The sequence below is a fragment of the Chiloscyllium punctatum genome, chromosome 2 (assembly GCF_047496795.1).
Source record: "Chiloscyllium punctatum isolate Juve2018m chromosome 2, sChiPun1.3, whole genome shotgun sequence".
In the NCBI taxonomy this organism is placed as follows: Eukaryota; Metazoa; Chordata; class Chondrichthyes; order Orectolobiformes; family Hemiscylliidae; genus Chiloscyllium; species Chiloscyllium punctatum.
Window position 1 is genome coordinate 75934621 of NC_092740.1, and position 26103 is coordinate 75960723.

General features: G+C 38.4%; 1 protein-coding gene across 1 annotated transcript in view; it reads right to left on the minus strand.

The window, feature by feature from the left end:
* The window catches only part of dtwd2 (DTW domain containing 2), a 103616-nt gene extending 82829 nt beyond the window's left edge, over positions 1-20787 (minus strand). The window contains exon 1 of the mRNA XM_072584302.1: positions 20597-20787. Within this exon, the coding sequence (XP_072440403.1) occupies positions 20597-20751 (155 nt within the window). The 5' untranslated portion in view covers positions 20752-20787. The remainder of the gene's footprint in view (positions 1-20596) is intronic.
* Positions 20788-26103: the final 5316 nt, after the last annotated feature.

Genomic DNA, 26103 nt, shown 5'->3' on the forward strand with positions numbered 1-26103 from the left:
GTTGAGTTGTTATGGACATTTGGGTAAAAACAATATAGTTGTAAGAGAAAATGTTGGATTTGCATAATGGTTATAACGGATTTTCTACTTGGATTAGTTCACCTTAAGAAATACTCTAAGAGTCAGAGTGTAGCTTACTCTTTTACCATTTTTGACATCAAAATGTCATTTACAGATTTAATTGTAAAAACTCCCCATGTGAGATTATCACCCAAAAAAACCTAATTATAATTTTACTCTTTACAGTACAACACATTTGAGGATCCTAAAAATATTAGGTAAATATCAAAGCAACGGGTACAGCATAGAAAGTTATACAAGGTTTTTGTAGATTCCTCACTTTCTGTCCGAATCTAATTTGATTAAAACGTTTAAAACATTTCTTGTAGTTAAACCAGATAACCTCTTTATTTCAAACACAACTTAATTACCAGGAAGAGCTGGCAACCATCATCAGTCAGAGGCAGACGGTTACAACTTAATTTTCATGTTAAAAATTCCAGGCATCTCATTTCTCTACAAATGATCAGAATAGAGCAAGACCATTGTATCTTTCGAAGGTTTCTATCACATCCAGTCTGTTTGTATGCTGTCATTGCTTTCCTGATGTCTAAAGCAAATTTTATTTCCCCCATTCCATCTAAATATGATCAGGTGTGAAAACCCTGTCATAGGCTCAGCTGTTAAAGTATCATGTGATTTTATATCATACTGAACCACATGAATCAAAGTTTCAATGGCAATTTCCAAGCAGTTAGGGAAGGGAAAAATATATCAAGGAAGGCTGGGTTCTTTATTGTTCTAAATTAAACCCCACTTTAAAAAACACTGAAAACCTGTAAAAATCGGGGAGGTCAAGTGGAGGTTCGTTTTTGATGCTTCACTTTATGGCCAAATAACCATGAAACATCCACTGTCTTAAGTCACACATGAAGACCAACTATTGTACTGCAGTGAGAACTACTGGAGACTGAGCTCCACATGAATCAATATTTCAGGAACTGAAATATCTTTAGAAGTAGAAGCAAATTCGGCCAGTCCCTGAGTATCAAACAGCAAAAAATGCTTTAGAATGTTTACAATAGTAGCTTAAATTAAAAAGTTTACTCATACCACTCCCATTCTACTTGTAATGAAAAATACCATCAACATGTTGACTCGTAGAAGTACTGTAGTATTTTCTGATAGCATGTTCATTTAATGATAACAAAGCTCTGAAATAAATACATTTTATAAACAAATATTTAATTTGATCAAAACAAGTGATTTCACTTTTACTGGAGAATAGAGCCACTATAGCACAAATATTTGATTATTTTCCTTCCAGCCATGACCCTGAATCTACTCATAATACACCATGAGACTGCATCACCTGCAAATCCCTGCTTTGATCCTCTGCAATTTTAAAAATTTTACTAAAATATCTGTAAATCCTAAAGGACTGTACTTTTTATTCATACCGAAAGAGATGGACTTAAGCAATTTGCAATATCTGCTCTAACTCAGATAAATGTCCACAATATTAGAATCAGCTCTGAATAATATTTAAATATTAATTTCATGCAGTCACACAGAACAATAGCAACAATGTTACAAATTCCTCTGCTGCGCCAGAACAAACAAAGAGTTACAGCCAGATATTTGGACAAAAACACCTGCTCTTGCTTTTTAGTTATCCAAATTCTGTAAATCAGCAGTAACAAATATTTATGTAATTTTTAAATGCTAAAATGTCCAAATGTAGATTTGCCAGTTACTAAGTTATCTTATCAATAGTGCAAATAAAAAGGCCAGTGTGCGCGTTTCACAGATTCATTCCAGTTAGCTGGTCCAGAATAATCCAGGCTTTTAAAACTGCCATACTGGGAACTGAGTGGTGCAGAGGTTCTGGAACTCCCTGGGAGAAGCACTAGCTGAAAACAAAGAGCACACAAAGAAGCCCCGCTGTGACTTCTCGAGCAAAGCGGCAGCTAATTGACAGCCATAAGACCTCTGCTGTTTCTGCAGGAAAGACTTATGAGGGGGTTCTGTGTACAAACTACAACTAATAAAAAGTAAATAGAAGTTATATTTATTTTAGCAAGCTATCAAAATCACGCTGAGGTTTTATGACAGTTCTGTGATTTGCCATCAAGCTATCCCTTTGAATGTGATGGCAAATGTTAATAACTGCAAAAAAGATTTTGATCAAAACAGACCTGACATTTGTTTAATTAAAAAGATTGGATTATGGTATTGCTTGATTTGCACCAGCTGTGACTGCCATTATGACATGCTCTAATCAGTCACAAGCAAGCAGATATATTCTCAATGACAGAGCTGCTTGCCATTGCTGTTTTCCAGAAAATCGCAAATATGTTGAAACTTAACTATTCAGCTTCATTATTTCAAAAAGCTAGGATACAGCTGCCAATGTCATCTTGTAAATTAAATGCTTTTAAACTAAAAGATTACTTTATAAGATTTAAATCCAATTGTCTTACATGTTGTCTGTCGTAAAAATAAACAATCAATCACTATCAACAGACTGGAGAATTCAGATATACAGGACAAGTAACAATCAGCTTCACAGTCTCACCAAGTGAGTAAATTTCTCCAATATTTTAATCTAAACGTAAAATTTCAAACTTGCCAAAGCGAAGCAAGGATCAAACTTAGCAGCAAGTTTAATGAATGGCCTAAATTTTGTACAGTAGTAATGAGACCAACAGCACAGAATAAATCTGACACTTTCTTCTAACATCTGTATATTTGCAGATGATGTGAGTATTGAAAGATGACTGAGGATCAGTGATACTTGGTTCCTGTACTGAAGTTAAACCTTATGAAGAAGCAACTGAATATAGTTGGACTTGAGGCATCACCAAAGAAACTTCTGCTGTGATGTTCTGGGGTTGATGACTGACTTCCAACACCCAGAACCATATTCTTTTCTAAATAAGAAATCAGTGGTGATTTTCTTGCTTTTCCATTGACTTCAGTTTTCCTGGGGCTCCTTTATGCCATACTTTGCTGCAAATTATGCAGTGAGAGTTGTTTGGAGACAATGTAGAGTGGGGAGATACAAATTTGGACCAAACATTGAGGTTTTCTCTTACCTGCAAGTTATGGAAGTCTCTCATAGACAGCAGCTAGGAATCAGCATGCATCAAGTTTTGACTAAATTCATCAGATCACAGCAAATCTATAAGCTAATTGGTTGCTGAGCACCTAATGCATATCGGTTTGCCAAGAGCTGGATGGACAGGAGCTGCATGCTAAGTCCTTTTACTTTGAACTTTCTAGTCTCTTATTTAAAGTGAATAGTCTGCAAGAATGCTGAAGGCAAAGCAAGACAACTTGGTTGTGTGGAATGTCTATCACCTGCCACATAGGCAGTCATCAATGCTCCACATGTCCTTGGCAATCATATGTCTGGGAAGCATCTCCAACTTCAAAAATTTGTGCTTTGGTTTTAGAACATGATTGAAGGTTTCAATGAGACTGCAGCTAACATCTATGTGGATAGCATGTTTACCAAACTGGTCACATCACAGATTAAGAGCATGTGGGTATGTCAGAAGTGCAGGAGACGACTGCATCTACATCACTCACTAAACAGATTTCCTCTCCAGATAATGGTGACAGTGATGGCTCATCAGACGATTGTAGCAATTGTCAGCCTTATTCCATCACCCCTTGATCCCGTTAGCCATAAGAGGTATATCTACCACCTCCTTGTTTTGGCCTTAACACTTCTTGTGGTAGTCAGTGCATAGGCTCGCCACTCTCTGGATCAAGGAATTTCTCTTCATCTCAATCCTGAAAGGTTTACCTCTTATCTTTGACCCCTGATTCTGGACTCCTCGATAATCAGGAACGTCCTTTATATGGATAGGTCCTGTTAGAATTTTGAGTTTTTGAGATCCCTCATACTTCTAAGCTTCACTGAATATAGTCCTAAACGACTCAATCTCTCTTCATATGTCAGTCCTGCCAGAAATCAATTTGGTAAAATTGCACTGCACTGCCTCTGTAGCAAGAACATTCTTTCTCAGATGAGGAGACCAAAACTGCACACTATACTCCAGGTGTGACCTCACCAATGCCCTATATAATTGCAACAAGACATCCTTGTTTCTGTAGTCTGATCCTCTCTCTTATGAAGGCCAACATATAGTTTGCCTTCTTTACTGCCTGCTGCACTTGCAGGCAGTTGCAACCAGTGCATGAGATCACACAGGTCGTGTTGTACATTCACCTCTCAATTTACAGGGAAATAATAATCTGCCTCCAATTTGACTTGATTTATTACTGTCACGTACTGAGTTACAGTGAAAAGTGTTGTCTTATGTGCATTACAGGCAGATTGTACCATACAAGTGCATCAGGGTAACAGAACACAGTGCAGGATACAATGTTACAGCTGCTGAGAAGGTGCAGAGGGAGATCACCATTAACATTAAAGTAGTAATTCAAAAGTCTAATAACAGGGAAGAAGTTGTTCTTGAATTCTTCTGTAAGACGGAAGAGGGTGGAACAAGGGTGACCGACGTAGGAGGGAGTCTTTGATTATGTTCATTGCTTTCCTGATTTTTGCTACAAGGCAGATAACCTCACATTTATCCATGTTATATTGCAGGTGCTGTGCATTTGTCCACTCATGATTTTGGATATACTCTGATTTACCACATCTACCCAAATTTGATCCCTTTCCCTCACTATTCAGTTAAAATCCTGTCAACCTCCTTAATTATGAGGTTGGCAAGAATACCTTCCAAGATTCTTTAGACTCTGGAACAATTCATATAGATTAAAGGGTGGGGTACTGGTGGGGTATCACTGCAATATCTCTGCATCCACCTCTCAGCTCACCCTTCCATCCAGCTTTGTGTTGTCTGGAGATTTTGAGATATTACATTTATTTCCCTCATGTAAAGCATTACATATATTGTGAAAGGCCGTGATCCCAGCACTGGTCCCTATGATACCCCACCAGTCACTGCCTACCATTCCAGAAAAAAAAACAATGATTCGCATGACTCTAGGACTCTCTGATCCCACATTAGCCACCTCCAATCTATATGAATTGTTCCATACTCTAAAGAATCTTGAAAGATATTCTTGCCAACCTCATAATTAAGGAGGTAGACAGGATTTTAACTGAACAGTGAGGAAAAGGGATCAAATTTGGGTAGACGTGGTAAATCAGAGTATATCCAAAATCATGTCAAGTTCATTACTGTCCTTTAGGGAAGGAAATCTGACAGCCTTAGCTGACGTGACTTATATGTACCACCACAGCAATATGTTTGATGCTTAATCATTTAGAAAGGAATAAGTTGATTATGGTTAGTCAACACAGTTTTGTGAAGGGTAGGTAGTGTCGCACAAACCTTACTGAGTTCTTTGAGAAGGTGACCAAACAGATGGTAAAGCTATTGATGTGGAGTATATGGATTTCAGTAAGACGTTTGATAAGGTTACCACGGTAGGCTACTACATAAAATACCGAGGCATAGGATTGAGGACGATTTAGCGGTTTGGATCAGAAATTGGCTCGCTGAAAGACAATGGTGGTTGATGACAAATATTCATCCTGGAATTCAGTTACTAGTGGTGTACTGCAGGGATCCGTTTTGAGTCCCTTGCTGTTTGTCATTTTTATAAACGACCTGGATGAGGGCAAAGAAGGATGGGTTAGTAAATTTGTGGATGACACTTAAGGTCAGTAGAGTTGTGGATAGTGCCGAAGGATGTTATAGGTCACAGAAGGATATAGATAAGCTACAGAGCTGGGCTGAGAGGTGGCAAATGGAGTTTAATGCAGAAAAATGTGAGATGAATCACTTTGGAAGTAGTAACAGGAATGCAGAATACTAGGCGAACGGTAAGATTCTTGGTAATGTAAATGAACAGAAAGACCTCGGTGTCCATGTACATAGACCCCTCAAAGTTGCCACCCAGCTTAATAGGGCTGTTAAGAAGGCATACAGTGTGTTAGTTTTTATTGGTAGAGGGATCGAATTTAAGGATCACGAGGTAATACTGCAGCTATACAAAACTCTGGCGTAGCCGCACTTGGAGTATTGCATACAGTTCTGGTCACCGCATTATGGGAAGGATGTGGAAGCTTTGGAAAGCGTTCAGAGGAGATTTACTAAGATGTTGTCTGGTATGGAGGGAAGGTCTTACGAGGAAAGCTTGAGGGACTTGAGGCTATTTTTGTTAAATAGGAGGAGGTTGAGAGGTGACTTAATCGAGACATATAAGATAATCACAGGGTTAGATTGGGTGGACGGTGAAAGCCTTTTTCCTCGGTTGGTGAAGCTAACACAAGACAACATAGCTTTAAATTGAGGAATGATAGATATAGGACAGATGTCAGAGGTAGTTTCTTTACTCAGAGAATAGTAGGGACTGGTTTTACAGGGCGGCTCAACATCGAGGGCTGAAGGGCCCATACAATGCTGTAATTTTCCAAGTTCTATGACCGTGAAAGTAGCCGATCAAATCATCCAGTTCAAGGGTAATTTGGGATGGATTGTAAATGCTGGCTTTGCCAGCGATGCTGATATGTCATGGAAGAATAAAAATAAACAGTCGATGACTAAGGATTATCTTAAGCTCAATTATGTTGCCCTGAGCAATACTCACTGATAATCAGTACTTGCTGACTGCAGTCAGTATCCATGGAACTGTTGGAAATTAGAGTCTGGTTTCTTTGCAGTATTTTGTAGTATGTTTACTAGTACAACATTTTATAAAACTGCTACAACAGCAATTATCTACTTTGTCCAAACACAGGAGTTCTGACAAACAAAAGGCAAGTTAAAGATAAAGTTCACAAAGACTACCAGTCCACCGACTCTCAATTTCCAAGGTTTTGAGGAAAAATAAGAGTCTGTTCTCACAAAATTGTAGCTGACCTCAAGCTGTGGTTGGGCAAGGAGACATGGTTATTCTGACATCACGAGTAATTGTCCCATGTCCAATGACTAGAGAGTTCAAATGGGTGATTCACATAGGGTAAAACATCAACCCAGATAATTATGGTATATCACCAATACCTTAGAGTCAGGGAGGGCAATCCTCAACAGGTGTCAATGCTGTCCAGACAACTGTCTTCTTTGGAAGATAAATGGACCAAAGAGGAGAAGGAAGGCTCAGGCAAGAATTTCTTCAAACTTTGGCTAGCCGAATGCCAATTTTACAACGCTAATGAAATTGACGCACAGTGTGTTAGCTGTCTGTTCGTCCTCTGGTATTAATGAACCATCCTCAATTGTCACAAATCACATACTTGTGCATGCACAAGCTTTTTTTGTCGTTTCTACGGAGAAACACACATCTGCTGGCTTTCTGGACTGTTGTAAACTCAGTAATGTAAACATTCCAGCCATTAACACTATTGGGGTTCTCCCAGATACATGAAACGGTCATACACTATCTTGGAATTGATGCATTTAGATCACTGTTTCAAATGAATGTAAAAACGAATCATCTTCAGATCTGACCCATGACCATCTGCCTCTATTTCTAAATCTTAATCCCAAAATGTATGACATTTTATTCACCTTATATCAAACTGTAATCTGGATTATTCAAAAGAAAAAGGGTCTGTTCAGTTTGCTGTGAAGGAAATCAGAACAGATGAATGAAATGTCAGATTCCACTGTCAAAACATTCCAGTGTTTGAAAGTTTTCTTCAAATAATGAATTTCAAAACTCCAAGGTCTGTTCAGCTTTTGTAATGATAACCCATTTTCGCTGGGAGGTTCTATACTAAAGGGTTCGGATTTTGATTCTAATGTAAAGCTGTTCACCACAGCACCACCATGTGAATGGAATGGACCAATACAACAGAACAGACCACAGTACTCAAGTTTCTAACTGATATACATACCCAGTGAACAGAATTCATTGTGTACAAATTAAATTGAGTTGTTTTAGATTCTTTTTGGTGGGCACCAAGCACAAAACTTTACTTTTTCATTTTTAACTTTCCTTTTGGAGATGAAACACTTCCTGATGTAAGTGTACAATATTAATATTGTATTTTTAAAACTGAATCTGCAGCATTGTGTTTCAGTGTAAAAAATACATTGTCAAAGGCAAAAAAAAACATTATCAACCTAGATTTCAGTCTGGAATCTGACTTATTCAATAATAACCAGTTGGGATCAGAGCAGTAAGGGAGAACTCAGATACTCAGTGGTCCAGTTTGCTACAAAAATTGAGAAAGTTCTTTGATCGATCTGAGATGGAATGCATGTTTCAGCCTCAGGCTTGAATTTATTGAGACTGAATTATATATTGTATATTTTGAAACTCAGGGATCATGTGCAATTTGCTTCAGGACAATTGCAACATTTAAGAGGCATTTGGATGGGTGTATGAACAGGAAGGGTTTGGAGGGATATGGGCCGGGTGCTGGCAGGTGGAACTAGATTGAGTTGGGATATCTGGTCGGCATGGACGGGTTGGACCGAAGGGTCTGTTTCCATACTGTACATCTCTATGACTCTATGTAGTGTGTGAATAGAAGTCTGGTTGTGAGATGACAAAAGAGAGGAGGCGATGAGAATACAAAAGCAAAATATTATTGTGCTAAATCTGAAATGAAAACCAGAAGCTCAAGATTATGCTTGTGGTCAGAAATAGGGTTTACAAGCAGAGGTACTCCACTTGGTGCTTTAATCCTCTCCACCATTCAACAGGATCATGGCTGATCTGTTTGCCATATCAACTTTCTTGTCTGCCCCACATAATCCCAGGCTCCCTTGTCTTTGAAAAATTGATTTAATCCTACCTTGGATAAATTCAATGACCCAGTGTCCACTGTTTTCTGGGTAAGAAAATTGCATGAGCTAACTACATAGGGAAATTATTGTCTTAATTTTGATCACAAAAGGAAGACTTAAATTCTAGAACTCTGTCCCGAGTTCTGGTGTGTTCCACAAGAGGTACAGCCTCTTGGCACCAACACTCATAAATACCCTCAGGATCACACACATTTCAAATAAGACTACCTCTCATTTTTTAAATTAAGCAGAACCTCAAAGCACATAATCTCCACATTATTACCAGAGTCAATGCACGTTGACATATCTGATTAGAGATGAATACGGTGTTCAAACACTTGTGTAAGAGAAGTAGATTTGTGGGGCAGAAGTGCTGCAACTGGGGAATCAGCATTCCCTCAAATATTATTAATAGCTGCACAAGCTTTGATGCCCATGTGCAAAGCTATTGTGATTTTGGTTGAAATACATTTTTGGGACAACGTTGAAAGAGCTTTGACAGGTCCTTAACCCAGGTATACTGCAATCAAGAGAGCACACTGTTGTCAACCCTACCTTTCTGCTTTATTCACTTTAATCATCACCAAAATTCATGCTTTCTGAATTCTCATTTGGATGAAATGAAGTGGATTTTGTGCTGAAATGATAGTAGGACTAACAATGCTCACCATTATAAGTATATCAAGGAGACAGCAAATGTCAGTGACCACAGATTCAGAGCTAAGTGTGGAAATTGGGAAGATGCTGTTCAAAATTTCCTGCTCCCTAAGAATCTGTAGCCAGCCAGGAAACATTAACATCAAACATATGGGCTGGCAGCAAGTTGCTGTACTAACGAAATGTGTATGCACTCCAGGCAGCACGATGGCTCAGTGGTTAGCACTGCTGCCTCACAGCGCCAGGGACCTGGGTTTGACTCCAGCATCAGGTGACTGTCTGTTTGGAGGTTGCACATTCTCCCCGTGTCTGCATGGGTTTCCTTCAGGTACTCCAGTTTCCTCCCATAATCCAAAGATGTGCAGGTCATATGAATTGGTCATGCTACATATAGTGTTAGGTGCATTAGTCAGGGGTAAATGTCAGGTAAGGGAATGGGTCTGGGTGGGTTAATTTTCGGAGGGTTGGTGTGACTTGTTTCCATACTGTAGGGAATCCAATCTAATCTAATCACAGCAATTCAATGCAGCGATCGGCATGTTGACCCAGAATACTGGAGTGGTAGCATGCGCTTTCAGCCACTCAACTTAGAGGGATCATTGCTGCACCAATGTGGTGGTGTCCAACTGAACCAACTGTTTGCCAGTATTGTTGCCAACCACATAATTAAGGAAGTAGACAAGATTTTAAACAGAATAGTGAGGGAAAGAGACCAACTATGGGAAGATGTGGCAAATCAAATAGTGGAACCATGACCAAAGACAAATGTGTTAATATGGAAAAATGATAAACAGACCATAGAAATAAAGAGCATGGATCTAAGAGTGAACTAACAAATAAAACTGGAATTTACAAAGACAGTAAAAACATAACATAAATGGCCCTGTCTCTGAATGCAGGTAGCAATTCAAAACAAAAAAAAAATTGAATAGCCACTGCAAATAGAAATGAATAGTTATGATCTGATCGCTGTTACAGTGACGGAACTATAGGATGACAAGGGCTGGAATCTCAGTCTTGAAAGATACAGGTCATTTAAGAATAACTAGAAACTAGAAAAAGGTGGCCAGTGGTTCTGTTAGTTAATGATAGAGAGGATGATCTTGGTTCAGGAAGGCTAGATGTAGAAATAATTTAGGTAAAAATGAGAAATGATAAAGGCAAAAAGTGGTATACACGATCCCTTATAGTATCCCCATAGTCTGGTAGTACAAAGGAAGGAATAATGAAAGCTTGTCAGAAAGGTATGGCGATAATAATGTGAGATTTTAATTTACACAGTGACTTTAAAAGTCAGATGGACAAAGATAACCTAGGAGTTCATAAAATGTTTTTAAGGATAGTTTCTTAAAACAATTCTGGGGCTAACCAGACAGCAGACTATATTAGACCTGGTGTTGTGTAATGAGATAGGAATATTTAATGATCCCATTGTAAAGATGTCCTCTGGTAGCAGCAATAAAAATTTATTGAATTTTACATTGTTTGAGGGAGAGAAGAGGGTCCATGGCTTGTTTAAAATAAAATGTTTAAAGAGCATTTATAGGGCATGAAAACAAAGCTTGCTAAAGTGAATTAGCGCATTAGTTTAAAGGATAAGACAACGGAGAAGCAGTGGCAGACCTTTAAGTGATATTTCTGAACATACAGAAGAGGGGCATTCCAATGAATAAGGAAAAAAAAAGTTAAAGATTTATCAAATAAAGTTGAGTTGTGTAAAGGCAGGCGACAGGTCAGAACAGTGGACAGAGTGTTTTTAAAATAGTGAAGAATGACCAAAAAATTAACAGATGAAAAAATTAGAGTAAGCTAACTTACTCTAAGTTAGAGAAATACAAAAACAGAAAGTGTTTCTCAAAAATATTATTTATTTTAAAAAACGTAGCTATTAAAGTGAGTCTGACAGAAAATGAGATTAGGGAATTAATAATGTAAAGGGCATTTGAATTAAACAGGCATTTGATATGGCTTGCTTTATTATTGTCACATGTACTGAGGTACAGTGAAAAGTATTGTATGCTAACCAGACAAATCATATCTTACATATGTACATCAGGGTAACCAAACTGAATAGAGAGTATAATGTTATAGCTACAGAGAAGATGCAGAAAAAGATCAACTCTCATGTAGGAGGGGTCTGTCCAGAAGCCTGGCTATTGTGAGGAAGAATGTGTTCTTGAAACTATTGGAACATGTTTTCAAACTTATATCTTCTGCCCAATGGGAAAGGGTGGAAAATAGTATAATCTGGGTGGGAGGGGGTCTTTGATTATGTTGGCTGCTTTCCTGAGGCAGCAGGAAATGTAGATAGAGTCAGTGGAAGGAAGATTGGTTTTCATAGTGGACTGGGCTGTGTTCACAACTCTCTGTAATTTCTTTCATTCCGCTTCTTGAAGTCAATAACCAACTTGTTTGTTTTGCTGACATTGAGGGAGAGATTGTTGACTTTACACCCATGCCACTAAGTTGTCTCTTTCCTGTACTCTGTTTTGTTGTTGTTGTTTGGGATCTGATTCACTACAGTGGTGTCATCAAATTTATAAATGGAGTCAGAGCTAAATTGGGCCACACTATCAAGAGTGTATAAGGAAATGCATTTGTATCTGTCATTATAGGGCGACATAGATGACACTTGAAACATCGTCAAAGCAGCGACAAATCAGGAAATGGAAGAGAGAGAGAGAAACCTTGAGAAAATCACAACCAGCAGACAAGTGATACTGAGTAAATTGTTGGAGCTGCAGGTTGTCAAGTGCCTAGGTCCTGATGCACTTCATCCTAAAAGTGGCTGGACAGTGCTGCTAGATCATAACATAGTTAATGAAACTCTTTTATTCAAACAATGATATGGACATAAACCTAGAAAGTACAGGCCAGTTAGCTTAACATCTGTCATGGGGAGAATGTTAGATGATATTATTAGAGAAATTACAGCAGGGCACTTGGATAAGTTCAAAGTAATCAGACAGGGTGAACATGGATTTGTGAAAGGGGAATAATATTTGACCAATCTAGTGGAGTTCTTTGAGGAGGTAATACTTGCTATGGATAGAGGGGAATTGATAGATGTATCGTATTTCAATTTCTAGAAGGCACTTGATAAGGTGCCACATCAAAGGTTACTGCAAAAGCTAAAAACTCATGGTGTACAGGATCACATATTGGCATCAACAAAAAAAACTGGTGGCAAACAGATAGCTCAGAATAGGTGTAAATAGGCCTTTTTCAGGTTGGTAATATTTAATAAATGGTGCATCACAATAATTGGACTGTGACCTCAACTGTTTACAATTTGCATAAATGTGATATAGTTGCCAAATTTACTTATGACACGAAGATGGAAAATAAATTGTGAAAAGGATGTAAGATATTGAAAACTTATATTGAGTGGACAAAGATGTGGCAAAATATGAAGTAATCCATTTTGGCAGGAAGCATTAAAAAAAGCATGTTCTTGAAACAGTGACAAATTGCAGCGAGATCTGGGTATTTTCATACTTGAACCACAACAGGTTAGCATGCAGCTACAGCAAATACTTAAGAAAGCTATTACAATGTTATCATTTATTGTGAGGTCAAATTATACAGGGCACTGGTCAAACTGCATCTAGAATATAGACCATAAAATTGGTCATTTTATTTTAGGAAGAATGTAAATGTGTAGGAGGCAATTCAGAGAAGGTTTACCTAGAATGGGCAATCTGACTTACGAGGAAAGGTTAGACAGGCAAATGTGAAAAGGATTTTTCCTCTTCTAAGAGGATGTAGAACTGGTGGTCACTGTTTAAAAATCAGGAGTCACCCATTTAAAATAGAGTAGACAATTTCTTTCTCTTTCAGGTTTGAGAATCTTTGGAACGGTCCCTGAAAAGATTGTGGAAGAAGAGTCCTTAAATGTTTTTAAGACAGGTGTAGATAGATTTTTGTTCAGCAAGCAGTAAAATGTTATTGGGAGTTGGCAGCAATACAGAGTAATCAGATTTTCCAAAATCTTCAATGGCAGAGCAGGATTGAGACAGTGGTGATCTCTTTCTTGCAATTCACGTAATGTAGATATACGCACAGTGCTACTTGGAAGGATGTTCCAGGATTTTCAGCCAGTACAGTCAAAGAATGGCGATATAATTCCACTGTGAATCTCCTGGCACAGAAACCATAATGTGCTTTGGGATAAATGTTCACCTTACCAACAATATCCAAGTGTGAGATGAGTCAGCTGAGTAGTTCTCAACCAGTCAATATTGTGGGTTCCATCTTTAACCAATATTGCTACTGTTGTTTCAAATACAAAATTCACAGATAAGTTATCGAAGAACCAATACATTAGCCCCTGCTTTAACAGATTTGGTTGTGATAATAATGTGAATCAGAGATGCAAAACAAGAGTCCATTTTGCATTCTGGAGATGTGTCATCCAAAGAAACTTAAAAGAACATAATTTTAAAAACCCACTATGTGTCCTGCTCTTTACTCGCCCTGCACTTGATTCAAGGAAAATCTATGGAGTTTGGCAGAAGTTACTGTTTTAAAGTGTCATTCTCTTTTACTTCTGTACATCAATGAAGGAGTACTGAAGACAAAAGCCCTCATGAAAATCATCAAATGGGAAAGTAACCAGATTATATTTTGTTTTTGTATAAAACACCAAAACAAAGTGAGGCATGAACTCTTCAACTTTTTCTGAGATAACTCTGCTGAAAAAAATAACTCATTATATTCCAGGAACTATTTGTTTTGTAAATACAGCATGTTATCATGTCGTCAAGTGAACCTTTACACTTGTGAAATAATTTAACAACAGAAATATTTCTAAGATATTTAAGGATTTTTGATTTATGTATGTTTCTTGGAGAACTCAAAACAACTGTAAAAAAGTGCATACAGGTGGAATTTTGTAAAGGACTCTTTAATTCTGACACATACAGATAAAGTCTGAATCAAAGACCTGAAGTTGGACAATATTATTGTGAAAAAATATTTAGAGCAACAATGTATTGTTGTGAAGATATTTAGTGAAGAAGGAAAAGTGCAATACTTTAATACTTGAACAACAATATTTCAGTGTATTCCTCAATTTTATATTCCTTACAACTCTTGAACAAAAGTGATAAATTTGCAATATAACCCAAGGTTAATATATCCTTTCGGCGAAATAATGCCCACAACTGAATGCAATACTCTGAAGCAGTCTTACTAAGGTGCCTGAAACTACAGCTCAAAAATCAACAAACTTAATACAAAACATTCTCTAGTAATTGTGGTTAGACACCTCTGAGTACTATGCTTATTCAAAGAATCCAGACTGTCTATTATATGTAATGCCATTAAGAAATGACAAATTTTAGGTGGTTTTCCAAAATATTATTGATACATTACTTTTGACAATATGATATTCCCCATAAGAAGTAAAAGAAGTAAAAGACTAAAGCCCATTGACACGCATGTTTTTTTAATGCGATAACTAGTTCCAACTGATGTACGCAAATTCTAATACAAATCCACTCATGTACCCAAGGTTTCTGGTTTTGTCAATTCAAAAATATCCCATTTGTTTTTCTTGGATTCAAAGTGAATGACCGTAGACAGAGTGATACAGCACGGAACCAAACCCTTCAGTCCAACCAGTCCATGCTAACCATAATCCCAAATTAAACTGGTCCCACCTGCCTATGCTTGGCCCATATCCTTCCAAATATTTCTTATTCTTGTACATATCCAAATGGCTTTTAAACCTTGTAACTGTACACGCATCCACCACTTCCTCTGGAAGTTCATTCCACACACAAACCATTCTCTTTTGCCCCTCATGTCTTTTATAAATCTTTCTCAACTCATCTTAAAAACATGCCCGCAGTCATGAAATCCCCCACCCTAGGGAAAAAAACACCTACCATTCATCTTGTCTACACCCTCATGATTCTAAACTTCTAAAAGGTCACCCCTAAATTTCCTGCGCTCCAGTGAAAAAAATCCCAGCCTATCCTGTCTCTCCTTATATCTCAAACCCTCCATTCCCAGAAATCCTAGAAAATCTTTCCTGAACCATCTCCAGCTTAATAATATCCTTCCTATGACAGGCTGATCAAAACTGGACACAGTATTCTAAAAGAATCCTCACCAATGCCCTGTACAACTGAAACATGTTGTACCAACTCCTCTACTCAAAGATCTGTGCAATGAATGCAAGTGTGCCAAATGTTTAACTGCCCTGTCTACATATGATGCAAGCATCAAAGAATTATATACATTCTCACACTGAACTCCACAAGTCAAAATTTTTCTCACTTAGAACATGGTTTGTAAAAATTGACTGTAAACCTACAAATTAGCATATTCAAATTAGTTATTCACACCACTGCTCCCATTAATCCAGCTGTGAGCCAAATGCTACATTCCTTCACCCTTTCCAATCCAGAAATTTTGCCAAATTCCCTTCACAATGCACCAAGGTAAATCACATCCGACCCTGTGGTCATGACACGCTCCATCTGAGAACGTGCATGAGGTATAAGCAGGCAGGGAAAGATGTAGGTTTGCTCGCTGTGCTGAAAGGTTCGTTTTCAGACATTTTGTTACCCTACTAGGTAACATCTTCAGTGGACCTCATGCAAAGCAACGCTGAAAGTTCCTGCTTTCAATTGATAGGTTTGGTTTCTTTGGGTTGGTGATGTCATTTCCTGTGGTGGTCACTTCCTGTTCCTTTTCTTGAGGGTGGTAGATAGTGTCTAACTCAATGTGTTTGTTGATCGAGTTCTGGTTGGAATGTCATGCTTCTAGGAATTCTCGTGCGTGTCTTTGTTTGGCTTGTCCTAGGATGAATGTATTGTCCCAGTTGAAGTTGTGTCCTTCCTCATCCGTATGTGAGGATTCTAGTGAAAGAGGGTCATGTCTTTTTGTGGCTAGTTGGTGTTCACATATCCAGGTGGCTAGTTTTCTGCCTGTTTGTCCTCCGTAGTGTTTGTTACAGTCCTTGCACGGTATTTTGCAAAAGATGTTCGTTTTGCTCATTGTCTGCACAGGGTGTTTCAAGTTCATTAGCTGCTGTTTTAGTGTGTTGTTGGGTTTGTGGGCTACCATGATGCCAAGTAGTCTGGCAGTTATTTCCGAGAATGTCTTTGACGTAGGGGAGAGTGGCTAGGGTTTCTGGACATATTTTGTCCGCTTGTTTGGGTTTGTAGCTGAGAAATCGGCTGACTGTGTTCATTGGGTATTCATTGCCATTGTTTTTGAATACACTGTACAGGTGATTTTCCTCTGCTCTACGTAGTTCCTCTGTGCTGCAGTGTGTGTTGGTTCATTGAAGTAATGTTCTGATGCAGCTTCGTTTGTGGGTGTTGGGATGATTGCTTCTGTAGTTCAATATTTGGTCTGTATGTGTTGTTTTTCTGTAGATGCTGGTTTGAAGTTCCCCATTGGCTGTTCGCTCAACTGCAACATCTAGGAATGGCAGTTTGTTGTTGTTTTCCTCCTCTTTAGTGAATTTTATGCCAGTAAGTGTATTATTGATGGTCTCGAAGGTTTCCTCTATCAACAAACACATCGAGTTAGACCTCATGTACCACCCCCTGAGAAAAGGAACAGGACGTGGCTTCACCACAGGAAATGACATCACCAACCCAAAGAAACCCATACATATCAATAAAAAGCAGGAATTTTCAACATTGCTTCGCATGAGGTCCACTGAAGATGTTACCCAGTAAGGTAACAAAACGTCTGGAAATGAACCTTAAGTTCTGAAACAAAGCATTCAGCTGAGCATGACTCAGATCAGAAAAGAAATTACAGTTAACAATGGGGTGCTGCAGGCAAGGGTAATGGGTTAACAAAGTGGAAAAACATTTATTACGTAGAGCCATTTAACAAGATGAGGTCGCATTCAGTATGGGAAGTCAGTTTAACAAGGTGAAAGTATTCATTATGTGGAGCCAGTTATTCATTGTGTAACAGCAGATGGCTTAATCTTTATTATTACACTCGCTGATTCTAACGGTCACCCAATTAATATGTATGTTGCCGTAATGGATGCTCCTCCCTGTAAAATCAGTATATAGTTCATTGAGAAACTGCTGTTCCAGAGGAGACCGTGAACACAAGTTCCTGTGCTCATGGGCAATCGTTCTCTCTCCCTCCAGGGCCCGGAATAAAGATGAAGGAGAGACGAAGGAGTTAAACTACATGGTCTCTGAGCGTTTCGCTTCAACGGGGATGACAATACACCAATACTACGGAATTTAAAAAGGAATTTGGTGCCTGTAAAAATTGCGTAGTCATTTAATTATTATTAATAGTCATGTGTCTATAAATATGGTCACACAGGCAAATCTGGCTCCAGTTTTTCATTCCCAGAAAAGTCACATATTACAACTAAGTTTGTAACATCCCAATGGAAAGCTGAAATTAACAACAACCGAACAACTATAATAAAAGGTGGGATTAAAAATTACAAAATTAAAAAGCAGTTAATTACAAAATTAACAAACTGCAATCAATGAGCAAGCTGGAAGGAGAAAATAGCAATATTTTAATTATGAATTGTTTGAAAATCTTTTTGCAAACATTGTTGGACAAAAGAATTCTGAGAATATGGATAAGGTTTTTGGTAATGTTCTTCATTATCTTGTGCAATACCTTAACAACTAAGGTAGCACTAATTGGAATTAATGAATAGCATTAAGATTCTGAGTAAACACCAAAAACATCCTTGACATAGCTACAAAGGTGTGATTAAAAATCAGACCAGGAGGAAATAAATGTCATAAGTGCTGTCATTACCTCTTGCCATCATTGGCATGAATAAATAGATAAACATCATGTTTCTTTTATCCAATGGTTTTGTTATTAAAATTCTGAATTATGTACTTGACATATTCCATGATCTAGTTCCATGTCTACTACTGCCCTCCTGAGCATCAGTGTATTGTATTCTCCAGTTCCATACACTTTGCTGATCTTTCCCTTCTTGGAACAAAACTATGTAAAACAAATAATCATGGTTCAGATACCAGACTATTCATTGCAGGATTTCATTGTGTGTATCACATTTTAGAATTCATCTTCACATTTCAGGCATCAAGACACATACACATTTGTATATTGCAGTTGAAAATGTCATGTTCTATAAACTTGAAAGTAGTTTCCCAAGAACTGAAAATATCCTTATGTTATTCTTATTTACAATTTTTTTTAAACGATAAAGCTCAGATCATCTTCAGCAACAGAACATATTTATATACTGTATTACCCAACAATGCTTTTGCAAGTAACTTTTAAAAAACTATGAAAAATATACACAGCACAATACACTTTTCTGTGGATGTTTTGAGCAACTTTTTTTTCCAATTCATCACAATCTTCCACTCTAAAATTTCTTTATATCCAAATGCTTCAGCTGTTGGTTTTCACTGCATTCACTTTAAATAACATGCACACATCTTTCAGCTCATACATATATGCACTTGTATGCACACCAATACACAAGCACGAAGGCAATATAAAGTATATAATTCTAACAAGTCTAATGGAAAGGGGTACATTGCCTGCAGAACCAGAAGGACGTTGGGATAAATGTACACACACTGCTGAACGTGGCTGGGCTGGTTTTTGAAAGGAGTTAATGAGACATGTGTTACCTTATGTTTTATAAAGAAGGATATTACCCTGACCATCGATTAAGTACTGGTTTAGCCTCAACTGGAATAGTACATCCAATTCTGGGCAGTGCATATCAGGAAGTGAAAGCAGTGGAATGCTGAGAAGTTTGAAACACATCATTTACATGTATAAATTGATGAAACTGGGCCCGGCACCAGGAGAAAAAGTTGAGAGATTTGATTGAGGTGTTCAAAATCATGTGCTGTCTGGAGAGAAACTATCTCATTGTCAGAATGAGACAGAATCAGAGGTCATTGTTAGGCTACAGCTGGAGTACTGTTTTCAGTTCTGGTCACCGCATTTTAGGAAGGATGTGATTGCAATGGAGAAGGTACAGAGGAAATTCAATAAGATGCGGCCTAGGCTTAAGAGTTTCAAGTAGACAGGCCAGATAGGCTGGAATTTGATTGACTCCATGACATTATGAGGGGCAAATATTGGGTAGACAGGAAAAATAATTTTTCCCCTTAGTACAGGGGTCAATAATCAGCAGCAAGCTAGTTAAAGGGAGGGACAGAAGGTTCAGATGGGGTTTAGGAAAATTTTTTCATGCAGAGGTTAATGGATGTCTGGAACTCACGACCTGAAAAGGGTAGTACTGATCAGAACGCATTGCAACATTTAAGTAGTACATAGATGACCATTTGAAGCATAATAACATATGACTACAGGTCAAGTGCTGAAAACAGGATGACAGTAGATAGTGCAACACTGGTTTCAAAGTCTCAAGGGTTAAATTGCAATGCTGCAGAGAAAGTGTGTCAATAGGTACTTAACGATTTGTGCAGACATGATGGGCTAAAGGGTCTCTTTCCATCCTGTGTAACTCTATGACTCTAGGTCAGTTGAATGGCAAAACGACTTGAGGCAACAGGAGGAAAAATATTTTATGCACTGCCAGGTTAGAATCTGGAGTGCACTCCTTGACAATTTGGTGGTGATAAGCACATTGTCTTTTTTAAAAGATAAGTATTGGAATTATTGGAAGAGATATGTTGCAGGGCCTATGTGGAAAATGGATTAGGTCTACCAGAATAACACTAAAAGAGAGCTCATATAAACAAGGTGGGTCAAAAGCCCTCCCCGTTGAAACTTTTTTTTTAATGAATTATTTCTTGAGGACAAATCTCAAGGCGTTTACAAATGCGAGAACTGCAACAGGACTTTCCCAAGTGCGTCTCTCGGTCTCCATGACGACTAAAGATTTAAGGATGGGGGCCATAGGCTGCCGCCCCTTTCAGTCAAAACTAGCAAGACCTCCAAAAACTCCCTGGGGCAGAACGATTAGTGGTGATTTATAAAGTCAAAAATAATTTAATATTCGATCACAGTAGCATTTATAGGGGCTTGAGACAGATATGTTTCGATGCAAGTAGCATTGTTAGAGTTTTGGTGCAGGGGAGACAGGAATATTCCGTCCTGTGACACTCAGCTCCTGACTTACAGCTGGGCTGACTCTAGCTCAACGAGGCCTGACCCCTCCTGCCAACATCACCTTCAAGTACCTGCAACGAGAGCATGTCGGCCTCTTCCCCACCGTCTCCACCGGCAACTCCGACAGTTCCTGCAAGACGTTTCGTTCTTCTTCGGCACAGATTGCACCGAACTTCCCGCCTTGCGTGTCTGCAGCTGCTTCTCCTGCCACCCTGTCGGGTTCCATGTTGCACACGAGCGAGGTTGAAGGAAGGGCGCGTCCCCAGCGCAGGGCGGAAAGCACCGGCAGAGGGAGCAGCGGGCGCACCGTGCCATCGTCTCCATCAGAGGGCGCACCAACATTGTCCTCATTACACAATCAACACACAAAGAGGTCCTTCAGCCCGTCCTGTCTCTACTGGTGCACTGAAGGAGCAAGTCACTTCTATATCCTTTTAGAAATTCTGCACAATCTTCTTCATATTCACAGCACTTCGAAGTTTTTGTTATGATATGCAAATTTTGAAACTATTCTGTATGTCAAGTAGAGTTTGAGTTATAAAAATAGGCTGGAACCTTTTCACTGGACAGAGAGGAGAGAGATTTAAAAGGACATGAGGGCCATCCTTTGTAAGCAGAGAGTGGTTAGTGTATGGAATGAACTGCCAGAGGAAGCAGTGGATGTAGTTATAGTTACAATGTTTAAAAGACATTTTGATAAATGCATAAATTGAAACAAAAATGGAGGGATATGGCAGGTGGGATTAATTTAGTTTTGGAACATGGTTGAGATGGAATAATTGGACCAAAGTATCTGTTTCCATGCTATAAGACTCTATAACTCTACTTGTTCATTTATTGTTCATTCATCATCATTCCCGATGAAGGGCTTTTGTCCGAATCATCGATTTTCCTGCTCCTTGGATGCTGCCTGACCTACTGTGCTTTTCCAGCACCACTCTAATCTTGGCTCTAATCTCCTGCATCTGCAGTACCCATTTCTGCCTTGTTTATTTGTTGGACTGAATGAGCAAAAGTCAACGTAGATCTGTGAGGACACTGAAGATTAATGGGTAACTGGCATTGTGATATAGATCTAAATGAATCTGAAACAGGTTCAAGATTTGAATGACCTGTTCCTGTTCCTATATTTTGACTACAGGTCAAAATATTTGAGCAGGATACATATTTGAGCATACATATTTGAGCAGGACTGGATCCACGTAGCTGAGTTTCAGAGCAATTGAAAGTTGAAAAAACACAGTTCTTTGTTAGTATTTATACAGAAAAACATTGGTAATGTTTGGGAGTAAGGTTGTTTCACCTCACAGTTGCTCACATATTTACATTATTTTCATTTTTAAAATTTTAGTTATATTTTTCCTTAATTTTACACTGCAAAAGTTCAAAGTGTGCAAAACTGTGTCACATGCGTCCTGTCCTGAGCAAAAATTATTTGTAGGAACAAGATTAGGTCATTCAGCACCTTGAGCCTTTTCACCATTTAAATAATATCTGATGTCTATCTCAATTCAGTTACCCTTTCATGTCCATTATTCGCACTAATCTACACTTTCAGTTTACCAGTGCATTAATTTTGAATTTGCATTCATAACTTCCACACAATGTTTGCAACTTTTAAATCCTCCAAAGCAGCACTGCATTATTTTGATTGTTGTTTTGACTATTTTCTCCTCCCTTTGTCTCAACAATATTGAGAGCGCTGACAGTCATATGGCTCCCAATTTCTGTATTTCCCCTTCTAAACTTCTAAATCTTTTATGTCTTCTTTCAAAATCATCTCTTTGACCAAGCCCTTGGTCATATTGCCCTTTGCCGCCTTCCTGGCTTATCTACTTTCCTTACACAAAGCCAAGAAGCACTCTGGAACATTCTTTTTTAATCATGCTACATAAATATGCGTTATTGAAGGACTAACTATGAATTCAATACCCTATATTCCATGTCTCAAATTAGATAGCAAATGGAATCTAAATATTCTGACAAAGTTTGAAAAACATACATAGAATATGATCTTCTTTAACTGTTGTAACTTTGATACTTTTGGACTTGATTTTAGTTGGTGAATTTTCGATTTAGACAAATGATCAGCTACTATAACGTTATGGAATTGCTTCCAATTTTCAAATTCAAATGAAGCTTCGAATCAAGCTTTTCTGGCATATGTTTTGAATTGAAATTTAAATATATGTTTTAAAAATTTACATATATAATTTAGCCCTGGGCTTCCATTTGCTTTCTAAACAATCAGTTTTAAAAGATCAGCTCTCTTAGAATAGGCAGAGATCTATGAAACTTGAGGTAAAACTAGATAACATTATGGAAACACTGGTTACAAAAACATATGTATCATTCTTAGATAGGATCAAAAACATGCCCATCTGAGACGCAACTTCAATTTGAGCAGCCTCTTCTGACTCCTTCATGACTTCTCCACTGTGTTTACTCCTCAGTCACCTTGTTTACATGTTAGCTTGAACTGCCACCCTCTCATGCACCTACTCCACTTTTGTGATTGGTTTTTGGCCTTAAGCAGCCGCCTGCACACATTTCTACCTGTTTCTTTTTACCTTTCCTTCCTGACAATTCAATTCTCTCACTCCAGAGAATCTTCAGGATTGCCTCATTCATTCTCTTACACATCTCAACCAACTGATAGCTAAGTTCAGTACCCATAGGAAGGGCCTCAACTGGGACCTTGGGTTCATGTCACACGACAGGTGACCACCACTGCACTGTACACACACACATACTCCTACACACACACACTCTCACATACACACGGGCTCACATATACACAGATGCGCACACAGACACCCACACACACCCTTAAAGACACACACAATTCCACACTCACACATGCACCCCCTCACAGACTTAAGACACTCTGCACTCACTACACACACACATACACTTTCTCACACTCACAACCTCCAACTGAGACAGACACACACACAGACAGACAAAGACCCACATGCACACATATATTTTGTGGGGTGAATTTGTACTTGCAGAGTTACATTGTACTTTGCTCAAAAACTGCATGAATTCATGTAAAACTCAGTTATCTCACTTTTTAGATTAGAATCAATCTAAACATCATGGTATAGACAGAGAACACAGGGGGATAACACCTTCAACATATTGTCTAGCTATCACCATTGTTAACAGCTAACCTGAGAATGCAACTTCTTTAAAAAAAGGTTTTGTGATTTACACATGAAAGAAGTGAAACTGTCATGGTATTCTAACAGATGAAAGGCTTAAGTCAATTTTTCAATGTATAATTTCAGTTACATCACACTGTAAATTTTTGCTATATATTTTGTGTGTTAGGATTGAGCCCTCCACTGCTATCTGATGAATGAGCGACGCTCCGAAAGCTAGTGTGCTTCCAATTAAACCTGTTGGACTATAACCTGATGTTGTGTGATTTTTAACTTTGTACACCCCAGTCCAACACCGGCATCTCCAAATCACATCTCATCCAAGTAGTATCTTTTAATGGTAATTTCAGAATTCAGCCTCTGCCAACTTGAACTTGACCTCAGATATAATAATGTGATTAGCCCCATGCTTCTGAAAAGCAGGAATGACATTTGGATAATGAGCTTTGGATAATGATTCCATAGATCTCAAAGCATTCTCTGTGAGGTGAACAGATAATTATACACAAAGCAACATAAAAATATAGCACAAGCTATGATTTGCAATTTGGTAAAAGGGACTGAATTTCCAAAACAGCCTCAGTTTGCAATTCTTTGGAGTCCTGAGTAGAATCAAATCAGATTAAGGGGAAAAAAAGGAACATTATATAATCAAATACAGAGACACCAAATCAAACAAAGGAAGATAAGGCATGGGAAAAGAAGTAGGCCATTTGACCAAATGAGACTGCCCCATCATTCAATGAGATCATCGCTGATTTGATAACCCTCAATTTTATTTTCCTACCTTATCCCCATTATCCTTGATTCGCTTACAGATAAAATTCTTTCTATCTTAGCTTTGAATATTCTACATGATCCAGCCTCCAGAGTGCACCCACAGATTCACTGCCCTCTAAGAGGAAAGAAAACCTCACCTGTGTTCTAAATGGGTGACAGCTTATTCGGAGATCAAGCCCTTTCGTCCGAGAATCTGCCCTGTCAAACCCCTTTGAAGCTTATATGTTTTCACAAGAAGTCCTCCCATTCTTCTTAAGTTCAATAAATACAAGTTACTCAATGACGCCTCATAAGAAAATTCCTCCATACCCTGAATCAATCTAATGAACTATTTTTGAACTGTCTCCAGTGCCAGTGTATATTTCCACAGATAAAGGAACAAAAACTGTTTTCAATATTCCAGTTGTAGTCTGACTAGTGCCTTGTGTAGATTTTTATAAATATATTTATTGAAAACCTTTTAAAATCTTTTACAAAACATCTGTATACAGAAAAAAACACAATCGAAACAGAAAAAAGGCAGCACAACAAAGCTATAACACGGTACTATTATTAATGAACGATCTGCTATTCTACCAGAACAAATGTATCTATTTAACTTAAACTAAGCTTCCAACACATTAAATAAATACTAAGTTAAACTAAACTAAAATAACTTAAATTGAATCATATCTCACTACTTTATTCTATCTCACTCATCACACCTCCACTGAGGCTCCTATCCCTGGGAGCACCATCTGTAGTACCCATAATTCATTTTCCCCCAGCCTCCTCCTCCCGGGGCTCCATGGGCAACCATACTGATTCCCATGACTATACCATGGCCCTAATTATATATTACTTATAAGTCAGTGTCAATATAATTTAAAAAGGGCCGCCACGTATTGTAAAACAGTTCTATTTTGTGGTGCACCATATTTGTGAGGTAGTCGTGGGGGAGATGCTCCATCACCAGCCGATGCCATCCCATAAGGCCTGGTGGTTTTTCTTACGTCCAATTCAATAGAATGTTCTTCCTCGCACAATGGGTAAGAATTGTGTTGCCCCAGAGAGGGCAAATTTGGTAACCCCAAAAAAAGAATTATCGGATCCATGTTAATTTCAATCCCCAGGATGACCTTTAGCTCTATTACTGTAGCGTTCCAGTATCTCTGGATCTTACAACATGACAAGTAGCAGTGTGTAAGAGTGCTTATACTGACGTTACATTTGGGACACTCTGATGACGCTCCTCTCTTGAAGTTAGCTAACCTCTCTGGTGCCTTTGAGCCCTGTGTCAGATCTTCAATTGCATGGCCTGCGCTGTTACATACCGAAATTTTCCTTACGTTTCCCCATATGTCTTCCCATACCTCTGATGAAATATCCTCCCCTAACTCTCGACTCTACGTTCTACAGAGTCCTTCCATGTCCCCCAGGATATGACCTTTCTGTAAATATTGTAAAGTACTGACTGAAAGAGCACTCGTACACCGGAGTACTCTTTTCTCCACATCTGATTCCTAACACTGGACCAGGAGTGTGGTCTTCCTCTGTATATAGTCCCTTATCTGCAAGTATCGGAAAAGGTCCCTATTGGACAATCTGTATTTCTGACTTAACTGACTAAATGACATCAGGACCTCCCCCCG